Raw genomic sequence first — 25,514 nt, forward strand, 5'->3', positions numbered from 1 at the left:
AATTACCTCTGAGAAGTCCTAGGAAGGGATCTGACACTTTTCTTCAAACGCTTGTACAGAGAAGGGGAAGTGAAACCCCTAGAGCACCAGGTTCCATTTTAATTTTTGGATATCTGCAGAGGAAGAAATAATACTGCTGACTCTGCTTCCAGTGTGGATAACACATAAAATGTTGTTTTGCTCTCTGGGGAAGAGGAGAGGAGTGGTTTTGCACAAAAACATCAGAAACCCAGTACAGGTACAGTGTAAAATTATGGTTTGGGCATTAAAGAAATTTAGAGTTTTTCATGAAGAAACCAATGGCAAAAATTCAGCAGCCCACAAAAGGCACAGCTTCTTTGCAGGAAAAAAAAGCTTGGGACAATGTTATGGCAGATATAGGCAATGGCAACAGAGAAAAATCTTGTTATTTAAAAATAACACTTGTGCATCTTTTTACTTCATAAGGCAAAGACATCTTAATCCAGTGCAACAACCCAGGTCACATCAAGGTGAATTTCCAGTAGGATGCTATGGCTTACAGAACAAGTCATGAATATTTGATGTGCCCTTTAAATATCTTAGTATCATCTCTTCAAAAGAATTATCCTTGCACAGACCAATGAATCTTGCATAGATTCATTGCTCTCCCCTGTTTCCTTAACTTAACTCTCTGTTTAAAAAGCATAAAAGTAACTTTGATCTAAGCATGTTTTCCCATTTAATCTCCACCATGGAGAAGGGAACCTAGCATTTTACAGGTATTATTAATCCTGTTTTGACGCAAAGGGATGGATTAGCAAATCATAATCTCTTCAAGAGATTTTTTTTTTCCTTTATTTTTTCCTACTTTATGATGGAACCTGGTTTTGCTAGTATCAGTCCCCACAGAGTTTTCTTTCCCACATATTTATGTTGATATTCACTGAGGCAGCAGCTAAGTAAAAAATCCCTCTCTATACCCTTTGCAGGAAGTGACATTATGAGCCTTTTTAAGCAAGATCCTTGTGCCATCCTGTCTGCAAGACACTGATCCTGTAATGAAGCAGGAAGGCCAGATGGAAAGAACACAAACTGGTGGGGTGGTACAGCCAATGTGCAGGACAGGCTTTTGCTGTATACAGTCCACTTTGCCCGTGTCATAATCTTAGAAGAAACATTATCCTTGCTATTATCTATATCACCTTTGAGAATAAGCTGCCCTTAAGGGTAGGGCCAAGCAGCACATCTGGACACAAGCCCAGCTTCAAGGCCACTGTGGCACATAAATATTGATGCAGTCCTGGGTACTTCTGTGGACTTGTCACCACAGGATCTGGGCATTTTTCAACCCAGCCATGTCCACTCAAGTGGGAAATCTGCTATTACCGACCATCACAAGTGAGGGACTGTGACCCAACTATTCTAAAGGGGTGTCCACAGAGCATTTAAGGGACCAAAGCTAGTTAGCTGTGCTGGCATGATATGCTGGCAGTATGACTGAATTGCTGTGTAGGACAGCTACCTCCTGACCCTCCCCTCACCAAGGTGTACCCAAGCAGCCATACCCCATACACCCAAAAGTCACGTAGGGTCTAATTGCCAGTAGATAATTGTACTGGGTTCCTTCATCAGAAGGAGGCTGTGAGGTTATGAAGCTTGTGACTTACTTTTAATGGCAGTGATAGGACCACAGAAATCATACTCATTCTGTAAAAGTAAACCCTTACCTATAAAAGATTAAAAATAAAACTTATATTGTTTGAGTGAATACTAAAACACTTCAGGAAAATCCAGGAGTTTCAAAGCAGAATGAAACAATTAAATGAAATAAGAGAAGAAACATGACTGAAACATGGGGCTCTAGAATCCAGTAAAATCTGTAGGTTCTAAGAATCTCTCTGAAGAGGATAATGCAACTCTGTAAGAGAGATTCTAACTAAGAATAATCCTGCACAACCTGTCACTTATTTATGCCATTTGCATTTACAGTACATTTACAGAGTTCTCTCTCTCAATGTTCCTTTTAGTCTTGTCTCTGTCTCAGCATGAAGAAAAAAAGGCTTTTCCCCCTCAGTCCCAAGCCCATTCCAGGTTTTAAGTCACAGGTAACATAATTTGCTATCAGCTATTACTGTAAATTCTAATGGATTATTATGCTGCCGACTGAACTGCTATGTTAAAGTGGCTAACTGAAGACACTGAAGAAAGACTGGCGACACCCCTGGAGATCCACCAGAGCAGTATGTCTGGTATCAGCTGAACAAGAAACAGGTGTCTCAGTTTCTTATCTGCCAATCAACACACATTTTCAAGCACAAAACACATTACAGACTTATTAAAAGGTTGAAAAGTATGGCCTATTTCCAATATGGATATGCCATACATATGCTAATGAAAAACTGTATTTACATGAATTTTTTGATAAATATTAATGGAAGTGAGAAGAGCTAGCACACTATAAATGCATTTTTATGTTTTTTATAAATGAAATATAGTTTCCAAGAGAAAAACTCAGATCTTTAACCTAAATACTATTTACAGATGTAGTGCATGCTTTCACCTTCCTTCAGTACCAAGGTCAAGCTCTGAAAATAGAGAATGGAAATGACTGTGGCTGTGGTGAGGAAGAGGAAGCCTAGTTCATTTTTATGGACTTTATTTACAGACATAAATCCCTGGCCACATGATGACACTCCTTTGATCACTTCTTTGCATTTACTCTAATAAAAAGTATAAAATACACAGGCAATTTTAGAGGGCAGGATCTGACCAAATGTCCCTAATAATTTGTATGCTGTTTTGACTGTCTGGGGGTCTTTGGTGGTAGTTAAATAAACCCTATTCCAACCCAAAATTCCAACCTACTGTTTGAAGACATGAAATCCAAATGACAGCTTGATGGTAAGGAAGCCAGAGCACTGCTTTTATTCTGGAGAAAGGAAGAAATAGTTTGCAAAGTAGGTTCTTCCAGTCGCTTGAAGTGCAAAGTGATAAAAATTTAAGACACTTTTTATTGCCTTACCTCCAGTGGCACAAGGATTGAACTAGATGTCCTTACTGGTTCTTTCTAGTTTGCTTACAGCGACTTTCTCAAAGAAGGCAAAGTGACAGGTTCCCTAGGCAATCCAAAATGAGACTTGCATATAAACAAGTTTGAGGCTTCTGACTCATGAATGATTAAGATGAAGAATATTGTGGAAGCAGTGGGGAAAAGCAACTGAGCCGTTTTCTTAAAAGGAAGTAATTATATAAAAGATGTTTCTGGCCTTACAGCCAATACAACCCAACTGCTTCCTTACAAAAAAACTTGTGATAGCAGAGAGGTTACTGAAAATGTGATGAAAGAGTGTACCAAGGGTATTGGTCCTCTCTTGCTTCTTTTGTATGACCCTTCTTCAATTAGTCAAAACTACTGAGGGGAACTTCCTCAGTCAAAAAAGGTGTGTTACATATTACCACAGCAGAGGTGAAACAAGATACCAGGGGGTGGTGTTCATCAAAGGGTACCACTTGTTGCCAGCCTGCATTCTGACACACGATTTGCAGTCACGAGACAAGTGGAAGTTACTATTGATTTGTTCTGACTGCTTTGGAAGTGCAAGCGCTTTCTGTTTCTCTCATCTTTCACATCATTAATTATCTTGAAAGAGAGCATGGTGTACAGACAAGGCTTGTTATGGAGGAAACTGTATGACTGAACATGAGGCCACAGTGCTGAACATGACTGCAGTACCACGGGATTAGCACAGGCAGATTATTTTGCCTTTATTAATGCCTCTGAAGATGTAGTGAGTAACAAGTATTTCTGACTCACACAAGTTCTCTTTGGTTGTAAAAGGAAAGCAACCTTTCAGGCACTTTATCATTCCTTTTATCAAATACATCCTTAGTGAAAAACCTGTATCACAATTTTTTTGATGTACAGTCTTGGACAAGAAAAAGACAAGAGTACTGAATTTCTCACTGTCCTAACCAACACTGGCAAACAAGCTCACTCATGCAGGCACACACAGATCCACTAATTAATGTTCTAGCACTGCAACAGGTTCTCACAATTTCAACAAAAAGAGCCCTGGGAGAACATGGAGCAGCCGGGATAGGTTCTAGCAAATTCTAGTTCCAGTATGACGTATGATGGGTGGTGCACTTTAGCTGTCAGATTTGGTTAGCAGAAGCTCTCCAAAGAAAAATTCAGCCTTCTGGGGAAAACAAGGTCAGTGATTCAAGACTCAGTACATTTCTTCTTATTCAGTCTCAGCCACAGCCTTGAAATGAAGTGATAAAGAAAGGTTCCTTTCAGCCTCAGTGCCCACATTTCAGAAGGATGGATCTATCTAATGCAGTATCAAATACCCAGGAGAATAAATAAAACACTATGGGATTCTTGAGTTCAACTATCATTAGACTACTTTCCTCCTTTTTTTTCTGCCTGCTCTAAGCTGGAATGCTCTGAAACTGTGTCTACACATGCTAGTTAAGGATGCCAGGTGTTCCCCAGAGTCTCACACTCGTTTATTCTCAGAATACTGAAGCTCCTCACAGCACAGCTTCCCCTTTTACCTTCTGTCGCTGCTGAATGTTGCTCACTGTGTCTGGCTGAAACTCCAGCTTGTCTGTTCGGCAGAGTTTCCAGTATAAAATAATAACAATCAGGAGCACCACGGCGACTGGGACTGCCACCCCAACGATAATCCAGAGGTTGCTGTTCTGTGTCTCTGAAGTGGACTCCTTCAGCTTCTCCACAGCTGCAAAGTTAAAAGGAAGACAGCAGTATTATGTGGCTGTGTTTTAAACCAAGGACATTTCAAGGTTATGTATTTTTCTGTTGTAAATGCTAGTTGAGGAATTTATCAAAAACCAGCTGCACATCACAGGAAATGTCATACCACTGTAAGTTAAGGTATGGCATGCTCAGGAAGCATGGGGCAGGAGATCAATCGTCCTGGCCCACCTTCTGAAGACCTGTGCTTAAAATACTGATGAAAATGGCACTTCTACCATATCATCCTGTAACCCAAAACTAAGCTGACATAGTGAAAATTGGTCTAAAAAAATTACCACTAGCAAGGGTAAAACAGACTTTCCAACACTGCTGCCCGTTTCCTGCTTTAGGCAGTACTACCAGCTGCCTCTTCCCTTTAACATTTTGTTATCACAAACAATTTGAACCTCCTCCACAAGGTGTATAGTTTTGCATTGGTGATTACTTTTTTCATCTCTCTGTTTCATTGTCAGTGTGTGAGATCCTTTAGGCCCAAGCAGAAAACAAAACTGCTGGAAAGTGTAATCAAACAAGTCATTCTTGTAAAAAGTAAACGGAAATAAATGACAAAACTTTTACTTGCTTATTTTGCATAGCGGTTAATTATGGAACTGAAAACCACAGCAGTAATACATTTCTAGTTAAATTGATGCACTTTCTAAAAAGGATGTTTTCAAGTTAAAAAGAGTATTTCTATTTCTTCTGTATGTCATTTTATTAGTAGCCATTCCAGTGATGAGCCTTGAACTTAAAGGAACATAGAATTCTTATACTTTATACATCTAACAGCTTATTTCTGGCATTAAGTTTACTGTTATAAAAATAACCTTTTTTTTGTCTAGTTTCTTCCAACAGAAGCATTTAAAGATTTTTATGACTCTAACTCTTAGAAGAACTTTCTTATGACAGGACAAAGATAACAAGTTCCAACATGCACAATAAGCTATCTTATAGCTTATTATATACTATGAAGTTTTCTCAACATTTATCATTTTTGTAAAGAGAATTTATTCTTGCAATTTTTTTCACTTCTATCTAACCAGCGTAACAGCCCATTAATGGATATTAAGCAGATGTATATGAGCTACTGACCTATCTGTACACAACTGTTTTAATGAGGGACGAAATCTAGAAACACAAACAGATGGTACAATTATTGCTATTTTCTTTCTTTACTTTCTGCAGAGAATTTTAAACATCAGACACATGCTTGTTCTGTTGGCAAAATACCCTGTGGTACCATGTAACTTATGCCTCCATATTGCACAGAAGTGAGGAAAGGTAATTAAGTATTCATACCAATGAGGTATTTTGCAGCTCATACTTGCCTGTTCCTAAGATACCTTCAAGTTTCTTTCCAAATTGTAACATGGAATTTTGAGTATGTATTCTGTCTCACTACTAACTTATGTAATTTATATATAAATAAGTTAGTTATTTATATACCAAGCCTCCTAAATAAAGTAATTATATGACTTTACATGCCCCATCCTATATATTCTGATGCGTATCTAGGAAAAAAATCACATTAATTCTATATTATATTCATTAAAACGATCATATTACTTATGTATTACCTATGGACAAACAAATAAAACCAAGATCAATCATATTCAATGGAAGAAATAAATGCCCCGACTACCCTTAGTGTACATCTTTCACAGAAAAAGTAATTCAGACAAAAAAGCAGTGACTTGTGTTAAACTATGACTAAGCTAAAGGAAACACACCAAAATGCCCTCCAATCTCACAACTGTGGGGTTTGTGCAAGCTCCTGGACAAGACAAACTGTAAAAAATATTGGCCTAGCAGGATGACATGGAAGTGGCAGGAAGCTCTTTAGTCAGCGCAGTACTTTTCCAGCACAGGATGGAATGAATGGAGTGCGGCTGGACTTAAGGACCCTGCTGCAACCCTCAGCTCAGCAAGGTCTTCAAGAGGCAAAACAACACTGCACAGCTCACTGTAAGGCTGCTGAAACTGATTTCCTCAGGAGCACCAAAGCTGCAGGACTCCAAGAAAAAATCCACTGCAGCAGTGGGCACCGTGCAGCGCCATAACCCCCGAAGCTGAAGACCCCCTTCCTGTTTGCCGTTGCTGCCACCGGTGCGGATTTGACAGGGCTTACGCTGGGCAACGCTGCCTTCAATGCGGTATCCCAGGATGATTGCAGCCCGCTGGATATCAACTCTGTTCATCAGGTCTGAGCACTTCAGAGCGCTCAGTCTCTCCCCATCCTGGTCCTCCACGAAATAGATCAGCTCCACGGGGTTATCAACACCAACTAAGCGTGACACGTTCACAATCTGAAAAGAAATTGCAAAGCTTTTACACTTTAAGTTGTATTTATTTGGAGCTCCCATACATTTGGTCTTACAGTTCATACTCTCTCTCCCCTATTTTAACTGAAAGGAAAATTTTAGCCTTATAAAGGAACATGTATTTTCCTTTAAAGGGAAATATATCCCTTATAAAATACATTTTTATGGCAAACCTTCCCTTTCCCCCCTGCCTTCTTGTATCATAACAATGTACATCTTACATCTGGTAAGCAAGAGAACTGCTTTCACTCTAAAGATATCAACACTGTGCCAGCCTGGAAGCCTCTACTGCCTTTAGCAATTTTTGTTTAGAAGATGTGTGACTGCACTTCTCCCTTCTCTAAATACCTACTCTAACTTTGATTTGTTATTCATAACACACACACCTCTTTGCTCCAGTTTTTCTAAATGTTAAGCAGCTACACAGGCAAATATTCTGTTACCATCAAATAAAACTGTTTGCTCTGTTTCAACTTAAGCACTTGCAGAGTCACCTTCATCCTCCAAACAGCTCCCCTTGACATCCCCCTTTCCTCAGGAAGGAATGTATTTGACGCTGTGGGAAGCAATTCTTCCTACCTACATCTAAAGACATTAATAATCAAAAGAATGCATGCTATGAGGAAGCCCTGTAGATACTCTCTAACCACCAAACATCCACATTGCATATGAGAACCACATAACTTTGAATTCCTGTAAAATTACATCTTTTTTTATATAACAACTCCCCTCTGTTTAACCATTTACCATGTAATGGTGAGCTCTAATAAGAATCAGGACAAAAAATAGTAGGAGGTATTCCATCATGATTTTTTTTTTTTAAAGGGTTTGAAGGGCTCTGGAAGGAACTGACATAAATAGAACAATGTATTTTACTTCCTTCAGAAATTATCCTTCTGCTATAAAGTACATATTTAATAAACTATAATCTCCAAAACTACCCATAGGCCTAAAGTAAAGCAAACACACAAATGTTTGCATGTCTGAGGCTTACAAAAGCAAATCTTTGTAATGTTTCCTTCCTAATTTCCAACAAAACAAATCACGCTGAAGGAATGAAGTACAATTTCTAGCTCAACAGGAATGATGTTCTGGTTTTGGGAAACAGCAACTCAACATGTCCTAAAACAGCATTTCCCAGGAATGGTAACAGCAAGATCTATATATAAATTTAAAAAAAAAGAGGGGAGAAAAATTAAACAAGAAAAAGCACAACTGTCATAAAAGTCTTCCAGGATAAATCAGAAAAAGAAAGCAAAGAATAATGTCCAGTGTCAGCCATATTTCATGCAAGAAACAGAATACCTACAAATAGAGCAGAAAAATGTGCAGATCTCTGAAAAACAGCAAGAGCTGCTAACAGGACCCATTAAATGATGCTGCTACTCACATGAACACCATTTACTCTTCTACCAGCTAAGGGGAAAACAAATCCCTGACTGAAGGTAACAAAACAGCATCACTAAATAAGGTTTCAACACACGTATTTGGCAGCTGTAAAGCTAAATCTGACTTCATGGATCTCAAATATATAATTACTTAACAAATGCCCACAGCTTTATATTATATCTGCTTCAGGTGGGTTGCTACAGCCTGGTCTCAGTGCACAGAGCAGCAGAGTGTACAGACTGGTATCTGCTTCCAGCACAGATGAGACCTTCCCACACAGCACTTAACTCACATGGAGGGTGAGGGAATTGAAAGGCCATGTGGGACTGAAAATCAATGGGTTCTTCATTTTAATTTTATGAAGCCCCTCTGTGCACAGCAAAGCCACAGAATCAGAGAAAATAAGAACATTGTTAAACTGAACTGTCATATATTTTATGGCCTGTGAAGAACCCAAGAAGCAGTACAATTATGTGTCTTTCACACATAAGGTAACAGTCCCAAGCTGACTGAACGGGTTAACAAAGGAACTTCTCCACAGCTGCCTTTAGAAAAGGCAGAGGGTAAGAAGGACAAGATTCCAGCGCAAGATGTCGCAAATGAAAGTATAAAAATTTTAACACAGAATTAAAAACAACAGCATATGGTTCTCTGTGCTGAGGAACAGGGATGAGTGAGAACAGTGAGAGTGGAGATAGGAAGAAGTAGCTGGAGGTATTTCAGCACAGTACAGAGAACATGGGAACAAGCACAAAAAAGTTCAGTGGAGGTGCAGGCTAGTGCTGATGAACTAAGCTCACTATTTTAAGCTAAATTTTATCTGAAATAATTCTCAATACATAGTATTTTATGACTGCTCACACCATACAAAGAGAGAAGCTTCACAAAGAGAAGTTGCAGACAAATTCAAAACCATGGGAAGATGGTTATGGATTTCTATTCTGGGAGAGATGATGACTAGCACGGTAGTCCCAAAGCAAATACAAAACTTGTACATAAACACAGTACCTGTGACAATATGAATACCTCAGTTTCCATCTCTGTTACACTGATCCACTGAATTTTACTTATTGATTTTTGTAACTGGCCTTTGAGTTTGCTGAAACACAGGAAATGACATACTGGGACTGATCTGTTTTAAATCCGGTACTGGAATTGAGGTACACAGTCACTGCACCTGTTTTCTATACAGTTTCTGTGTTCTAAGTTTTGTGACACATGGTTCCAAATTATACTCTTTGTGCAGCTTCAGACTGGTTTAGTCTCTGTCCTTGAGAATTCTAAGAATGCAAGCAGAGACAAATACTATTTGCCAGGCATCCAGCAAAGCAGTCCACATGTAAGGAAGCATTTAGGCATTTTACATTTATACTTTGGCAGTGAGGGATGAAATAGGGAGGGAGGAGATAGAAGAATTGTAAACGCAGGAGGCAGAAAGTGGAGGGAGGGGGGAACGTAAAAAAAAGAAGAAAAAAACTAATTCAACTTCTGTGTACATAAATGATATCATCTTTGTTGATACTAGATGTGCACTTAACCTCCACACAGGAAAGGCTTAACTGTGTTCAGGTGTCAGTAAATTTAATTTAAAAAGTGTTTTCAAGTGAATATCATAGGTCAGTGAACAGAGTTGCCTTGGTAACAAAATCTAGTTTGTGATTTCAAGCACAGAAATACAAGTGGTGGGGAAGCTTCCAAGGTATTCTCAGAGTCTCAGGCAGCCAGTGGGATGTCCTGGTCAGCAATCCCCACAGGAGCAAGGAACCCCTGGGTGAACTGTCTCAGGGTCTCAAAGGCACGAGCACTACTAAGAAAGAAGCAGATATGCACACACAATCTCCAATGCTCGTGGCATGAGGATTATTTTACTTTCTTTCCTTCCTACACATCAGGAAAAAAATAATTGAAAGATATCCTCTTTCTGTCTTATAGAAAGTAGGATTTTAGTGTCTGGGCAATTAATTCAAGCTGTAGCATGGTCAGCACACAGAGGTACGAACAGGCTGTGAGCAGCCTGACAAGAGGGGCCAGTTGCTGCCTGGGATGACTGCTGGAGGGGCCAAAAGCCTCAGAGGAAAAGGTGAAGCAGCAGCAGTGCCCAAAGGCTTTATTTATAAACCTAAAAACTCACAGCAAGACATGCTTTCCTCAGACAGGAGAGACACATAAGCTGTCAGCAGTAAAACAAGAGAACGAATTTTTGCCTTCACAAAAAGATCAATTCAGTCATTACATCCTCTCGTAAGCTGCTACTTCCTCACACACATTGCAGCTAAAATGTTCTTTAGCAGAATGTTCTGATGTTCAAATGTTTTAGCAGAATGTTCTTTAAATCAGAACATTCTGCTTTTTTAAATTTACTACCATAATCTTTTCACTTTCTATTAGGTTCAAAGGAGCAAGCGTGTTAAAATGAAGGAAAATTAATTTTTTTTATTAGCTGCTGGTGTACTTTTAAACTACAATTAAGCCATTTAATCCCTAAAAAATGTAATGAGAATTATTACAGTCAACTATTGACAAAATATAGCACAGGTCTCTGCAGATGCAATGCAAACCACAGTAAGCGTGTGCCTTCAAATCTGCAGCAACAGAAAATGCATATTGAAAATATGTATGGCTTACTCTGTGAAACATTAACACAACGTCACACAAAAATCAGTGGAACTATCAGAAGTGTAACAACCCAGTGTGAGGCTTCAGAGGGGTTTTGGTACATAGTGGTTACAGGCTTTTTTCTCTTTTTATCGTGGAGTGCCACCTGTTAACAGCACAGACAGTCAAACAGGAGGGGAAAGCCTGCTATTTGGGAACCCTCCAAAGCTCTTCTTCAGTGTGTCTAGGTTTAAAGCATAATTTTTAACATTCTTAGGTACTAGCACATGCCTTTAGAAATGAAATCTAAACCTCACAAGGTATCATTTCTATTTCCTGAGCATGTGAAAGGAAACTAATATGCCTGCAGTGACATTCACAAATAATTGCTTCACCTCTTGACCTACAGTCCTGATTTTCCACAGAGCTTAGAAATGTCACATTTCAATACACTATAAATACATTTCACCTCAGGAAAAACTCCGGTCTACAGGGTCATAACACAAGTGAAATGTGAGTCTAGTCCTTAATGGACATATATACATGGTCTGTTAATAAAACTGTGCAACACTTCTGGTGCTGGCAGCTTTTGTTCTTATTTTCACTTCATTGTCCTCTACTATCATAAGAGTCACTGATTTATGTGCAAGAAATATATACGGGAAAATCTGAATATAAAGCACAAGAAACATTATTAGCTTTCCCAGAAGACACAAACACATTTCAAACAGCTTATAAACTTGGCTATGAGGAACAGAATTAACAGCAGTAAAAGATTTATAGCAGATGCCCATGGACAAGATCCTCAGCTAACAGGGGAACACCCTTGAAAGAAACTATCCTTCAGTTTGGAGCCCACTACCAGGCACATCAGTCCAGCTGCACACAACAGCCTCTCAGGCTGTCTCACCTGCCACACACCTGAGCATCCTGCCAAGGAAGCTACCAAGGTACTGTAGCACCTGCAGGTAACCCGCTGTTCTCATCCAGAAAAGCCCAGCACACACACCTTGCCGCAAGGTATCTCCTCAGCCTCCCTTCCTGCACATCTCCTTTATTACAGCTCTAACCCTACCTGAGACTGTGGGCTGGGAGTGCCTGGAGAAGCCCTGTGATGGTAAGATGTGCTGACTGTAATGAATAGAATCCTCCTCTGCCCAAAGACAGCAGTTGGCAGGCTCTTTGCACTAATTAAGTGGCATAAATGAGCAGCACTGCTGTCTGGAACATGAGCTGCAGACCTCATCTTATGTCCCAGTACGTAATACAAAGTCAAAAGAAAAAATGCTGTATTTTCACTTTGCAAAATACTACTCCTTATCCAAAAAAGATATGCCCATAATTTTGTGCATGAAAAAATAAATTACCTGAGCTTTATTGTGCAAAGTCATTAAACTGTAATCTAAACATACACGTTTTATAGGCTGTGGTATCTTTGCTAGCAACATAAGGAATATTTGTTTAATTTATATGCAAAGGGAGGACAAAGGCATAATGAACAAAGTGCAATAAGAGGTGCTGGGAATAGGAGATCTGAAAGCAGACACCTATTTGCAGCAATTCAAAGCTGTACAGAAGAAAAATAAAATAAAATCTCTATTACTGAAACAGATGTTTCTGAGACAGGAAAGCAGAAGTAAGAATATCCCAACATCTGGAAATTTCAAGTGGTAGCAAAAACTGTAGAATTAAATTAAATAAAGACAATACGTCTGAAATGCAAAAAGGGCATCTGGGAGGTAAACCAACTGTCAACGGATTAGCTGGAAAAGGTAATTTTTAAGAAGATGAGCCATTAAAAAAGTACTTTGGCTTTCAAATTGTTGAACTGACTAAAAAGAACATATCAGAATTTAAAACTTTAAATTAAATATCCAAGTCCTCTTGGACTTTATGTGAATAAATCCACCCATGACAGAACTCTAAAGCAGCACTGGACTCCAGATAACAGAAGTTGCTATGTGTGCAAAGTTTGGCGTGATTAATAATTTCTACCTGAAATCCAAACATGTGACCGGGAGTATTGTGATAAATATGAAGGGGTAGAATGTAGTACTCTACTGCTGCATCAAGCCACATATGATTCTACTTTGCATTTCTACACCACTGCCAAAACATCACAGTGAGCTGTGAAGTAGCTGCCCCAAGAGATTAATTTTTTTCAGATGATCATCCTGTCTCCTTTTGCTTGGCACCTCATGTAAGCCAAACGAGATATAACATTTTTTTAAAAAGATGTTGGTAAAAAAATTTTCAATGTTCTAAGAAGCCATCTGAAATTTTTAGTAGACACTTAATCAGTTATTTGTATTTGTTATGTTTAGCTTAAAAGACATGTGGTGCTTAAAAGAACCACCCTATTTTATGTGCAAAACCCAAGTATCACCAGCTAGCTAAAGCTGACACGTGCTTTTGAGTTATACTTCTCAACTCAAAACCTGAACACTTTGTTAACACTGATGTTAACTTATTCAATAATTTATCATCCTTTATTTCTCATCCTCTGATTCTGAGCTCTTCATACCTGCACAATGTTGCTGCCTGCAAAACTGGCCCGTCTCCATATCCGCCCTCTGACCAGAGCCTCGTTTAACAGGTGAGCGAGTTTGCGCTCCATCTCAGCCCGAAACACTTCCTCCTGAATGCGCTGGTCCACGACACCCAGGAGAACTGCATTGCACAGAAAGCAAGCCAAGAAAACAAATTCATTAGTAAAACTTCTCAGTTTCTTCTCCACAACTTCAGTTGCAAGCTTTGAGTGTGACAGCTCAGGGACAATTTGAGAGCACCTGTATTTAAATGGGAATTCTGACCTGTTCAGCTGGAGGTTACTTATTGGAAAAGGGAGACATCTGGTAGGAAAAAGTCAAAATAAGTAATTTTGGGGGGGAAAAAATAAAAAATTCAGGCAAAGGATTTTTTTAGAACCTTAACCATGCTAGACAGACCCAGGATAATAAGGAAACTATTTCAGTTCTAAAAATGCATAAAATCATGAGCATTCAATGAATTTTTAAAAACTACTAAAAGAGAAAACTTAGTCTAAGTCGTCTGCTTCAACTAATTGCAATCAAAAGCGTTGTGCTCAGAAGTGATACAGAGTGGGGAGGGCAAGGGTTCAGTGATGGAGTAAAAGTAGAACAGCAGCACATGAACGAAGCTGCGCATTCAAGTGCAACTTCCCCTGATAAGATTAACAAGTATGCCAATCACAGCAGAAAAAAACTGGTTTGCAGCCTTGCTCACTTGGCAACCAGGTACCCTGGGTCACTGGGGCAGCTAACGCTGAGAGGGATCCCTGAAGGAAAATGAAAAAAAAGGTGGACTTTTACTAGCAAGATGGCATCCAGTTGGAGAAATGCAGAGTGAATGGAGCAATAGTCATTCAAATGATCCAACTGAACAATCCTCCAGGACAGCAAACCAATGCACTGCTGATGGCATCAAATAAATTCAATTTTAATTCTCCTCCACTAAAAATGTTTGCATTTTTTAGAAGCAGCTTTCTGTTTCCCCATTTTCTTTTAAGTGTAGTGCTTGATAAAAAGCCACCAATTAGACAAAACTCATTTAAATTTAATTTTTTTAAATTTTAAAATCAAATATATTAAAGCTACTTTTTAAATTTGAAGATTTTCACTGCAGATGTCAGAAAAAGGAAACATTTTCATGATTTCTCACTGAGATCAACAATATCTGTCTTCTAAATTCAATCACAGACTAAGTATCTCAGAATTAAATAGCAAAATAGACAGTGACTTAAGGCTATTATATACACCAAGCAGAAAACTCTTCTTGCCTGTGTATTGGATTTCAGTATCAATAAATTATGTTTAATAGCATGAATTATATTCTACAACAGAGGGAGAACATCGCATACCCCAGCTTTTTATGACTATTGGGATACATGCACATGTATCTGGGTAATTTGATACTAAAAATCTTTACATGCATAGATTCTATCACTTTCCCATGTCATGATTCATTACCCTTACAATACAAAACGCTGACTGAAAGCACTGACCCAGCCAAAGTCTACTAGCTCTCCCCAGAATCCTGCAAGAACTGAGACTACAAAAAATTCCTCTACAGCAAAAAAAAAAGAAGTTGCTGCAATTGGCTTTCAAAATCTTAGAGGCAAGAAGTTTGTCAAAACCCATGGGAATGCAATTTCAGAGACGGAAGAACTTTTTATTTTACTGCAGGAGCTAAGGGAATTTTCAGCAGAAATGGACGAACCCAAGGCTGAGCAAGAGAGGGAGCAGGTGTAGCCAAAAAAGCCAACACAAATCTCTAAGGAAGGATGTCACTGGTTATGAGACATGCATAGGAGCTTTTCCCACATTAGTGGGCATTATCTGAAATTCTAAATCTTTCTTCACTGAAACAAACCACATGGGGCTTCAGAAATTAAGGTACAATTTTGTTTTCTGCTTAAAGCGGTGACTGGTGAGAGGAGACAGGAAAACCTGGAAAAAAGAGCAAGTCCATACAACAGGTGAATCATGGGAGATAAAAGTTGTAGGAAGACAAGAGTGTATCCAGTGGGGCACCTGCACCCTAACAACAAGTTTGGTAGGCAAAGCCTCCTCACCAGTCCATCTTAAAAGCAGCAGGTAAGACCTAAAGCAGACAGGCAACCTCAGCTGCCTTTGAGTACCTAAACGTGACAGCTCAACCACACCTGTAAATTACAGAATAAAACACTCAGAAGGCTTTGGTGGGAGGGATCTTCCGTGAATGAATCAGAAGAGATCAATGAAATGTGATGAAACTCCTTCATGTACTCAGAATTAATCTATTTTCACTGTGTTTTATTCCAGGCATGTTTTGGTAGAAAGTGTCACACAAATAAAATTTTAATTTTCACTTAAAATAGATACCTAAAAATCAATGTGGCATATTGTCAATATGGAGAGTAGACACTTTAAGCCTGACAGTCTGAGTTGTTTCACTAAGAATGAACTGCCTTATAGACAAAAAGTGCTTTGTGTGCAGTATCAAGGAATTTCAGAAATTAATTCTAGACCAGGGATTTATATTTCCCAGATATTCCAGGTCACTGGGCCTTTGGTTTTATAATTTATTCAGCTCAGACATGTTATTACCTCATAAAAATGCAGCACCCCTAAGCTATTGATATTTACGCAGGCTAGTTATTCCACTAGCACAACTAATTGCACTTTTTCTTACTCACAGAGACCATACGTACCTGTTCTCACCCAGGAAGATTTCATCAGCTGGGACACATTAAGCTTAGGATAATGAAAGGCTGAAGGAAAAACAGAATAGAGGAAAAACATCAGTAAGAACAGTATTCTGAACAACATACACAAAACCAGAAGCCACTACATAATTTATACTGTCAGCAAGCATCTTATTTACACAGATGCATTACTGCTCCTGAGGCAACGCAGACACAATGGCAAGGGAAGTGCTCCGAACGTACACTGCTGAGTTTGTCTCTAACAAAAAGAAGCTAACTGAAACAGTCAGATTTATTACGTGAAAGACTTCAAGCTGCTGCACCGAGGTCATTGCTCCCAGGAATTTAAAAGCTCACTGTCTGAATTGTGACTCTTACTGAGCTAGCTGCAGGATCAGACTCTCGCTCAAAGGGCAGTGAGGTAACTTGTGAGCATCTCAGGATGCAAGTAAGACCTTCTCTGAGGCAGAAACAACAAGGAAACAATAAATGTAAAGCAGAGAACTAAACACATATGATTTGTGTTCCAGACTTGTGCAGGGGGAAGCATTTAAAAAACACCACCTCGATAATTGGTTTTTTTTTTTTACTAAACCCACAAATAACTGCACATAGAAACACTGCTGTAGACAAACCTCACGGATTTTCTGTTTGGCTTGCTGGCTCCAAGCTCTCTCAATATCTGAATTTTCAAAAAAAACCCCACCTCTGCTCCAGAGGGAAATCTTTGTCCCTGTAAGGAAAACTGTCTATTTTATTTCTACTGACTTCAGTATAGATAAGATTTTTCCCAAGGTTTCCACTGGAGAGCAGTAAAGACATGTTGGGAAAGAAGTGAAGATGGGGGCTGGGCCAACAGTTTCCTCAAGGGAAGTCTTAAGCTTCACTATGGCAATAAGGAAAAGAAATGGTCTTAACTTTCTCAAAATATTTAATCCAGATGCAGTTTGCTAAGCATTATACAAAGGTTAATTTTTAAGCCATTTCATGAACAGAAAGAATGCAGCACATAACAATTAAATGACCTGGCCCATGCTGGATCAATTTAGAATAAAGATGTCTATGGTTGTGGAACACGGTCTATGGTTAGCCACTACTCCATGTTTCAGAGAAGTAGAAAATTCAAGTTTTTCAAATTTAATGATGCAAGAATTTGTAGACAAGCTGTTCTCTGTCAACGTACCAAAAATCTGATTCTTTTCCCCCTTAAAAAGCTTAGCATTTTTTTTGGTTAAGGTAAATGCAAAAGAATCATTAATTATATTTTACCTTTTATTTTCACAGATTTATAACTAACTCCTATTGGGAAAAAAAAAATCATTTGTTATTCCACCTTTATTTCAATAATAGCACCACTAGCTCAAAGATGACCACCTGGCTGGTACTCTGTGACTGATTATTCAGAAGGGTGCTAGAACATGGTCCTTTTTTTCTGAACAGGAAACACTGGCCCTCTATGCAAGTGATCAGGATGCACTAAATTTCCAAAATTCTCAGACAAGCAAAAAGCACCTCAGAGTCCATTTAAACACACCCATTTATTTTTGGCATCCTGCTACTCGGTTCTTCTGACTGCAGCTTTTAGATTGAAATTCTATTTACTCTAGTCACGCAATTGTTTACTTCAATTTAGAAATGGAAGCTGAACAAAAAAAACATAAACTAAACTGAAAACTGATGCTGTTGTTTTCCAAGCATGGAAAGAGTACGATAAGGAAATCAAAAACCTTCCAATGACCATAATGCTTTGAACTCCTACCAATTTTGAGTTTTTTCTTCTTTAACCCAAAATCATGTTTCGCTTCAATACTTAATGTGCTCTTCACAATTTTTCTAATTAGTACTTGAAAATGATTTAATTCATGCAAATTGCTGGGTGACTATTCATTTAAACTTTCCATGGAATTAATGCAACTTAAAAATAAACCAACTTGAGCAGAAAATCTTGACATTGAAAAGGAAGATGTGCTGTGATCATTGCCAGCTAAGACTAGGTTCTAAAACCTGACAAAGAATGCTGAAAACTGTAAGAAGTCAGCAAATCCAGGTTCCAATTCTTACACCACAGGTCACTCAAGTGTCTCACTGACACACAGATCTTGAGAGCTTGTCTGGAGTCTCAGCACTGCAGCAAGATCCTATTTGCAAGATTTCTAATGTCTTCTGGAACTAACAATTATAAACAGCACTGACTGATTGTTATTCTGAGGGGGAAGCTGGATAGACAAAATGCAATTATTAGCTAGATTGCAGCTGGTCTGCTAATGACTCTGGATGCATTAATGAAGTAGATGCTGGCATCATTAGAAGATTCTAACACGCAGCCCTGGAGCACCATACCGTGTAAGAGCATTGATTTGATGCTGAATGAAAAGAGAAAGGTCACATGGCCACCCAGAGACCTACTGACAACAGTCTAAAGCACACCACTCAGGCAGTGTGGCCACTGCCAGATGTTCTAAGAATCTCTGACTGCCTCCTACAGATGTGTGGGACTATGTAGGATAGAACTGGTATCATGCTGATCCTTCTTAGTTCTGATAAATGGAGAACAGTAGCAGAAAGCATGGAGGGAATGCAGTATTTGAAATGAGAAGGCATTGAATGAAAAATAAAATTCCATGCATATACTGGGGTGTGGCCAATAGCAACACAGCGTATGTGTAAACCTGATCCAAAATCCACCCAGAAAAAGATTGCCAAATATTTCTGCAGTCCTTGGACCATATCATACAATTTTATATTTATCCTACTGGCTTTGCAACATCTCCAAGACAGCCAAAATAGATGACATGCATCAAAGTGCTACTTAGCACTGAAAAAATAGCAAGTCCCAAGGCAGCTCTCCCTGCTTAAAGTTCTAATAAAAACCAAGAGCTTTATTCAGGGTAAGTTCATGAAGGCAAATACTGCCATCTACTCCACAGCTAGCCTTTATCTATCCTCCAAAAGATCTGCTAGCCATAAAGAGATACCAAATATATAGTTTCCTGTTATTTTTAATGAACTAGCACCCAAACCCTGTGATGAGACTTGGTTTTCTTTCTGCTGACGTGTAGGTCATGACCATCTAACCAATTTACAATCTGAAACATGAGCTATAAGGTGGACAATGAAAAATAAGCATGGAAAAGGTGTCAACTGGACATTTGAATAGAAACATGTTGCTGAAGTCACCTAAAAGTCTTCTGAGGAAAGAAGAAAGTCTGGAAGTTTTCACGTTTGGCCATTTTCACAGCCCTATTCCTGCAAAGAACAGTCCAAATCTGTCAAACAGCTTTCACTCTTCATCCTGACTCTAAATCTACGACCCAAATCAACATGAGTGGGGGAAAAAAACCTGACAAAATTCCTGGTGTTAATGATGTGCTGCACAGGGACAAATCATACAGTTAAAACTATAAACAGGACATACCATTTATGTGAATATAAACCATGAGAGGACAGTGTGTGAAAGGCAATGCAAAGTGAACAAGTGGCAAGGAGCAAACACATTCTTTGTATTTCATTGTATTTTGCATCAACAAGGCTCATATTTCAGATACTGATGTCAAGGTCTCAACTTAACAATGTTGAGATGCCCAAGTAGTTTTTCTTGGGTATGATCAACTTCAACGCCCAAAGTTGGGGGTTGAGCCCTGGCACTCAGCTCACCCACAAATAATTTCTTCAGATGCAACTACAAAACTTACAAGATCATGCACAGAGTCCTTAAGGGAAAAAGAAAAGTCACCACCAAGAGCATTAAGTGTCAGTATGCCTGATAAACTAAAACACAAAGAGAAAGAACAGCACGGCACGGAACACTATGTATAAACGCTAACATATATATATATATTGTTTACATGTAAATATCCAACATCCCAAGAAAAAGTCACACTGAAAGCAGAGGTTTGCATATTAATTTGCACAGACCAAAGCAGATATATCAATCTAAGGTGCTGTAACACCTTCCCTGCTACAGTTACTCTGTAAAGCAAGGCAAAGCATGAATGCAGAGATCAGGGCCTAGAAAACAAAAACCCTTCGGCATCTCCCTGCCAAAGTAGCTTTGAGGATCTGGCTGTTGGTCACCCCTCAACAGTCTGTTGAATAAGATGTTTCAGGAAGGAACTGCCCAATGCTGCTGAGCCTTTGGACAGGATTTTTGGCTCTGAATCTGAAAATCTAAAACCCTGAGGCTCCAAATCCAGTCACAGCAGCAGTGTAAAAAAACTGTAGGAACAGCTAAAAATAACTGGCCATGGTTGTCTCACTGATACAGAGTCTGAACTACACTCATCATTTCTGTGCTTGCTGACAGAAGGACCCACAGCTCTAGTAATCTGAGAAACTATTGGCAAAACATAGCCAACAGCAAATAGCCAATAGCTACTTGCCAACTTAGCAAATAGTACCATAGCTGGTATTCCAGAACAGTGCCTACAGTGCGTATCAAAGCACTACTGAGACCAAACTAGACCAGCTCAAACCCAAATGTGCTGTCCTGCAATGGGCTCAATCAAACGTAAACGTGAGATCCCCTAAAAACAAGCAAGTCAAATGCTGACAAGATGTTCCTCAATTTAGGATACCTTATCCACCAAATTCTCATGTTTTCTACATTGCAGTCTTTGGGAAGATCTCCTAGTTCCTAAAAATCCTGACCTCTCCACTCATCCTGCTTGGTTTTGTAATTGACATCTGAGTGACCACAGGGCACTGGCACTGGCCTGGAACCACCCACACTGACCAGGCACTGTAGACATGCTCCTGATATGAGTATTAAAGTGATTTCAAATTTCCTAAGCACCATCAGGAAAGAAAAACAGAATCACAGAATTGTTTGGTCTGGAAGGGACCTTAGAGGTCAACTAGTTACAACCCCAAGGAGAACCACACACATGCGTGTATAAAAGGAATGTCTTGCCCCTATGACCAGCCTTGGTAGAAATTCTGTTATCACTTAATTGCAGTGTAGCTCCATTGCACAATCCAGAAGATGGATTCTCAGCAAGGGGCAACCTGCAAACGCACTACAAATATAATTTCTGAATATGTGGACAAAACTAAAAGTTGTAAGAGCCCGTGTAGTACATCACAGGAAAAAAAAGCATCCCTCAACGCCAAAAATTTTACCAGAGACTAAAAGCTACCTAACCTCAAGTGCAAATGAATAAAAGAGACCACACAGAACAAAGATAAGTGTCTTTCAAGCAATCAAGGTAAGAGCAACATTTTATTTGAATTCAGTGAGCAATAAAGACTATAGCCCACAATGTGAGATGTTCTGTGGCTTCCAAGATTTAAAAAATGCTAATCATCTACAGACAGGGATTCTTAAGACTTTTGGTTCTGGGTCCACTAAATTGACCTACCACTGCACATTGAACTCACACTCAATGTGAGACCAAATGAGAACAGAAATGAGCCAACAACCTGATACATTTTTAATTGATTATGGGAGTCGAGGCATTGAAAATGTTGAAAAAAAAATAAAAAAAGCTTCAAAAAATTAGTATGTTTCCATAAAACATAGTATGTTTCCAGTAAATGGGGAAGTATCCTCTGCAGTCATCTTACCTAGATTGAAAGCTGCTAAGGAGAGCAACTTTTCTGTTGACAGTGACTCTCTTTACAGTATTTTCACTGACATACACAGCTGCATAATGAACTGGCTACTATTAGACCTGATTTTCCACTACACGTTTAACTATATTGCAAAAGTCACTGTGTCAGATGCTATGCACCTCTACAGCTCATAGAAATAACTCTGAAAATTAAAAAGCACAGTGAGATTGGAGAAATGGGTTATTAATGGACTGAGTCAATAACACCCACCAGCAGGGAAAGGCAAGTACTATTCTCCCATGATCTTGCTTACATTCATGAGTCACCTGAAAAATCTAACCAAACAGAAGTTATCAAGGCCAAGTGTCAAGCAAGCTCTGTTATGCAGGCAGCTCCCATTCATCTATGCTTAGGATGCTGGTGGTCTGAAAACATTTTGCCATGCAAATGTACATAAAAAGTGAGAAAGGTAATACCTTAAAACATAACAGACTGCATAGACAAATTAGCTCAGACTATATGGGCAAATATCAGCTTATGTAGCCAGTGTCCCAGGATTTCTAGAAGTCAGAGACTCGGTTAAGAGCAGCACAATGCTGAAAAAGCAGTGAGCCCTCCTGAGAATTAGCAAAGGCCTCTGCAGACATAAGCACAGAGACACACCTTGGACTGCACTTCACAGCAGTACTCATCTAAGTGATTTTCTTATTTTTAGATCTGGACTAAGACCAGTGGACTGACAAAGCCAGGTTAAGAAGAACTGACCTAGCACAAAACGAAAGTATGATGACAAAAGCAGCAAGATGCTGTAGCACCAAAATGTGAGCAGAAAGAGGGACAGATTTGCTCTGCAGAACTCATGATACAAGTTAGGTACTTGCAGCTGCATTATCACTTATGCACAAAATTATCTGAAGATTGTAGAGAGAGAAATACTAAACACAAAAGTATTTTGCAGTATTGGATAACAGCAAATACTCACGTTCAGCAATCTGCTGCACAGGAAAGCCCAGATAGAAGCTGAATTCCACCACGGACAAGTTTCTGAGCCGCTCGCTGACTTCGGACCCATTTAGAAAACCGGACTTATCTCGGATGGCAAAAACAATGCTCACAGGGCCCTGTCGAAATGCCACCCCAGGCCTGCTTAGAGTTATATTCAGTATCTGAAAAGACAGTATTGAAGCAGGGTCAGCAAAATCAAATCACTGCCATATCCATCCCTTCCTTGACAGACTTTTCTTTTCCCTCTAAAATGAAGAGGGGGGCAATTCACATCAAGACACATGAACATCTGTTCAAGATTGGTTCAGCCAGCTGAGTCTCAGAAGAGGCAAAGTTACATATGAATTCCTCTTCAAAGAGTTATCCTTTAAGGTCAATCATAGTCCAGAATGATCTGAAAGCCCAGAAAATGATGAGGAGAAAACCACCTAGAAAGGCAGTCAGCAAAATAAATCTAGTCCTAAATAAGCCTTAGATGAATGCCAAACTGCAGGGAACAAAAAAAGGGACTGATTAGGGTAAAAAAAAGTTCTGAAAATTATGTTCTCTTGGTTAAAATCTCCTCCACCATGCACACCCAAAACCCACCACTGGTTAGAAGCCTTTTTGTGGCACCAATATACCAGCAATGGTATTCATGTAGATAAACCTCTTCCTAAAATAAGAAGTATTTAAAGTAAGTTGGCTAAGCTGATAAGTACAAGAAATTGTTTTGCATGTTCTGTCTTCAGTCTATGCAGTGACAGTGTGTTTGAAGTTCTTAGCACTTCTCTATATGTACTACTGTAGTACTTTAGGTACCCTAAAATGTACCTAATTTTTCTTCCTGAATTTATTTTAGGGCACCACAGATGGGTATTTATGGTGTCAGTTAAACAACATAATAAATTTTTTACTGAGTTTGTTATTACAACAAAGTTAGATTAAATTTAAGAATTCAAACAGAAGAGGGAGTTGGGTCTCATTAAATGGAATTACTGACTTTCCAGGCAGATATAAGCTCTACTGGGTGATTCAGGGCTCTGCACACATGCAATGCCTTTAATGTGTGAAGTTCCAGTAGCAGCTGACGCAGACATCATATACTGTAAGTATTTCTAGACCTCCAAAGCAACTAGCATGTTTGCTCACATGATGGCAGGGTCATGTAACTTCTATATTCCCTAACAGGGTCTCCAGCATTGCAATGAGACCTGAAAGCCTTCTTCCAACAAAAACTTTTTAACCACAACTTAATCTTTTAGTAAAGTATGATGGGAGTGACTCTGGTAAGGGTTGGAACCCCTTTGTTTAAGAAATTATAAACCCCATCATAATCAATAATGCTTTTGAATATAAATAATCACTTTTGATTATTTTTTCAAAAATCTTGTAATATTTGGTGCCATATTATTTTCTAAGGGAGAAACCCAACTGACTTCATGACAAAGCCTCCTAGTTCTCCATCACCTAGACTGCAAGTGACTGCCAGTGAACACCTAACTCATTTTACTGTCTGGATGAAACACAGGACGAATAAAAGTGAGGGGGGAAAAGGGACAGATTCAAAACATGCTCATCCTCTCACCTGCACAGTGAAGTTGTAGAACTCCTGGTGTTTGTTCACCTCCAGGAATGCCATTGTCAGCCCTCTCTCAATGCGCTGGCTAAAGGTGCAGAACCCAATATCCACATTCCGAGGTACAAACTGAAGCACTGAAAGCAAAGGGCAATTATTCCTACAGAAAAGTACTTCCATGAGAGAGAACAAAACAAGCAACAGATTTCACAGGGCTATCATTTTCTTCTCTCATGAAGATTAGGACACATTCAGGGAAACACCAGATAAAAACACACTAAAAATACATTTTGTGTTGTTGCAGTAAATTCTCTACTCACTAATATTGGTTGCAGCAGTAATTAGATCTCTGGAAGATACTAGTGACAAAATACTTACTGTTTCCTCTTGTGTACTAAAAGACCTTCACTATACACATGTGGCTAACTTCACCTGACCTGATCACTGGACTGGCCACACTGAAATCCTGAGTACCCAACCAATCCATGAAAATCTTCAGGAAAAAAAAGCAACAAATATCTCTTTCTTGTAGCCTGAAATACAGTACTTAGTTGTTCAGATGACTACATATTGGATCCATTCATGCACATTAGTATTGGTCTAGTACTTTCAAAACACTTAGCAAGCTATCTATTTAATTTAGATACAGACATCTTTAAGTTCAGAAGAAAGAAAGAGCACAAGATAAAAAGAGTGTAGAGGAACATGATCAAACACACAGACCTTAACTACATGCACATCTGTGGACTTCCAGATACAGTCTTACCCAAAGAAATGCTACAGTTCGCTTAGAGACCCTAACAGCAATGTCATACAAAACCATTGTTTGGCTCAAAACCAAAAAACACATCTACTGTCTATCTATAAAACCACATTAAGCAGTGGAAAAAGACATCACACCTGCACAGTTAAAGTGATGTCTTGCCATACAATTATTAACAGAGCATAAACAACACATGAAGTGTACCTGAACAAAAGTACCACGTTGACATTTATTAACTCTGCTTGTATGCTCAGTCCCTGTCACTACCTCATTACACAGTCAGCCAACCAGGCAAGCAGTTTTATCATGCAAACATGGCCCAAAGAAGATTTTAAATGACAACACTGACTCTTAAAATCTATTACATGGGTTCTATTTTGCTTCAGATTATTAGCAGTCAAACT

At 39.0% G+C, this 25,514-nt stretch overlaps 1 protein-coding gene across 1 annotated transcript in view; it reads right to left on the reverse strand.

The window, feature by feature from the left end:
• LOC131592178 (UPF0606 protein KIAA1549-like) overlaps positions 1-25,514 on the reverse strand; it is a 142,499-nt gene that overhangs the window by 39,219 nt on the left and 77,766 nt on the right. Inside the window, exons 5-10 of the mRNA XM_058863506.1 lie at positions 24,357-24,484; positions 22,767-22,950; positions 16,241-16,300; positions 13,553-13,698; positions 6,852-7,029; positions 4,522-4,706 (exon numbers count right to left, since the gene is read on the reverse strand). Coding sequence (XP_058719489.1) covers positions 4,522-4,706; positions 6,852-7,029; positions 13,553-13,698; positions 16,241-16,300; positions 22,767-22,950; positions 24,357-24,484 — 881 coding nt within the window. The remainder of the gene's footprint in view (positions 1-4,521; positions 4,707-6,851; positions 7,030-13,552; positions 13,699-16,240; positions 16,301-22,766; positions 22,951-24,356; positions 24,485-25,514) is intronic.

Source organism: Poecile atricapillus, chromosome W (assembly GCF_030490865.1).
Source record: "Poecile atricapillus isolate bPoeAtr1 chromosome W, bPoeAtr1.hap1, whole genome shotgun sequence".
Classification (NCBI taxonomy): domain Eukaryota; kingdom Metazoa; phylum Chordata; class Aves; order Passeriformes; family Paridae; genus Poecile; species Poecile atricapillus.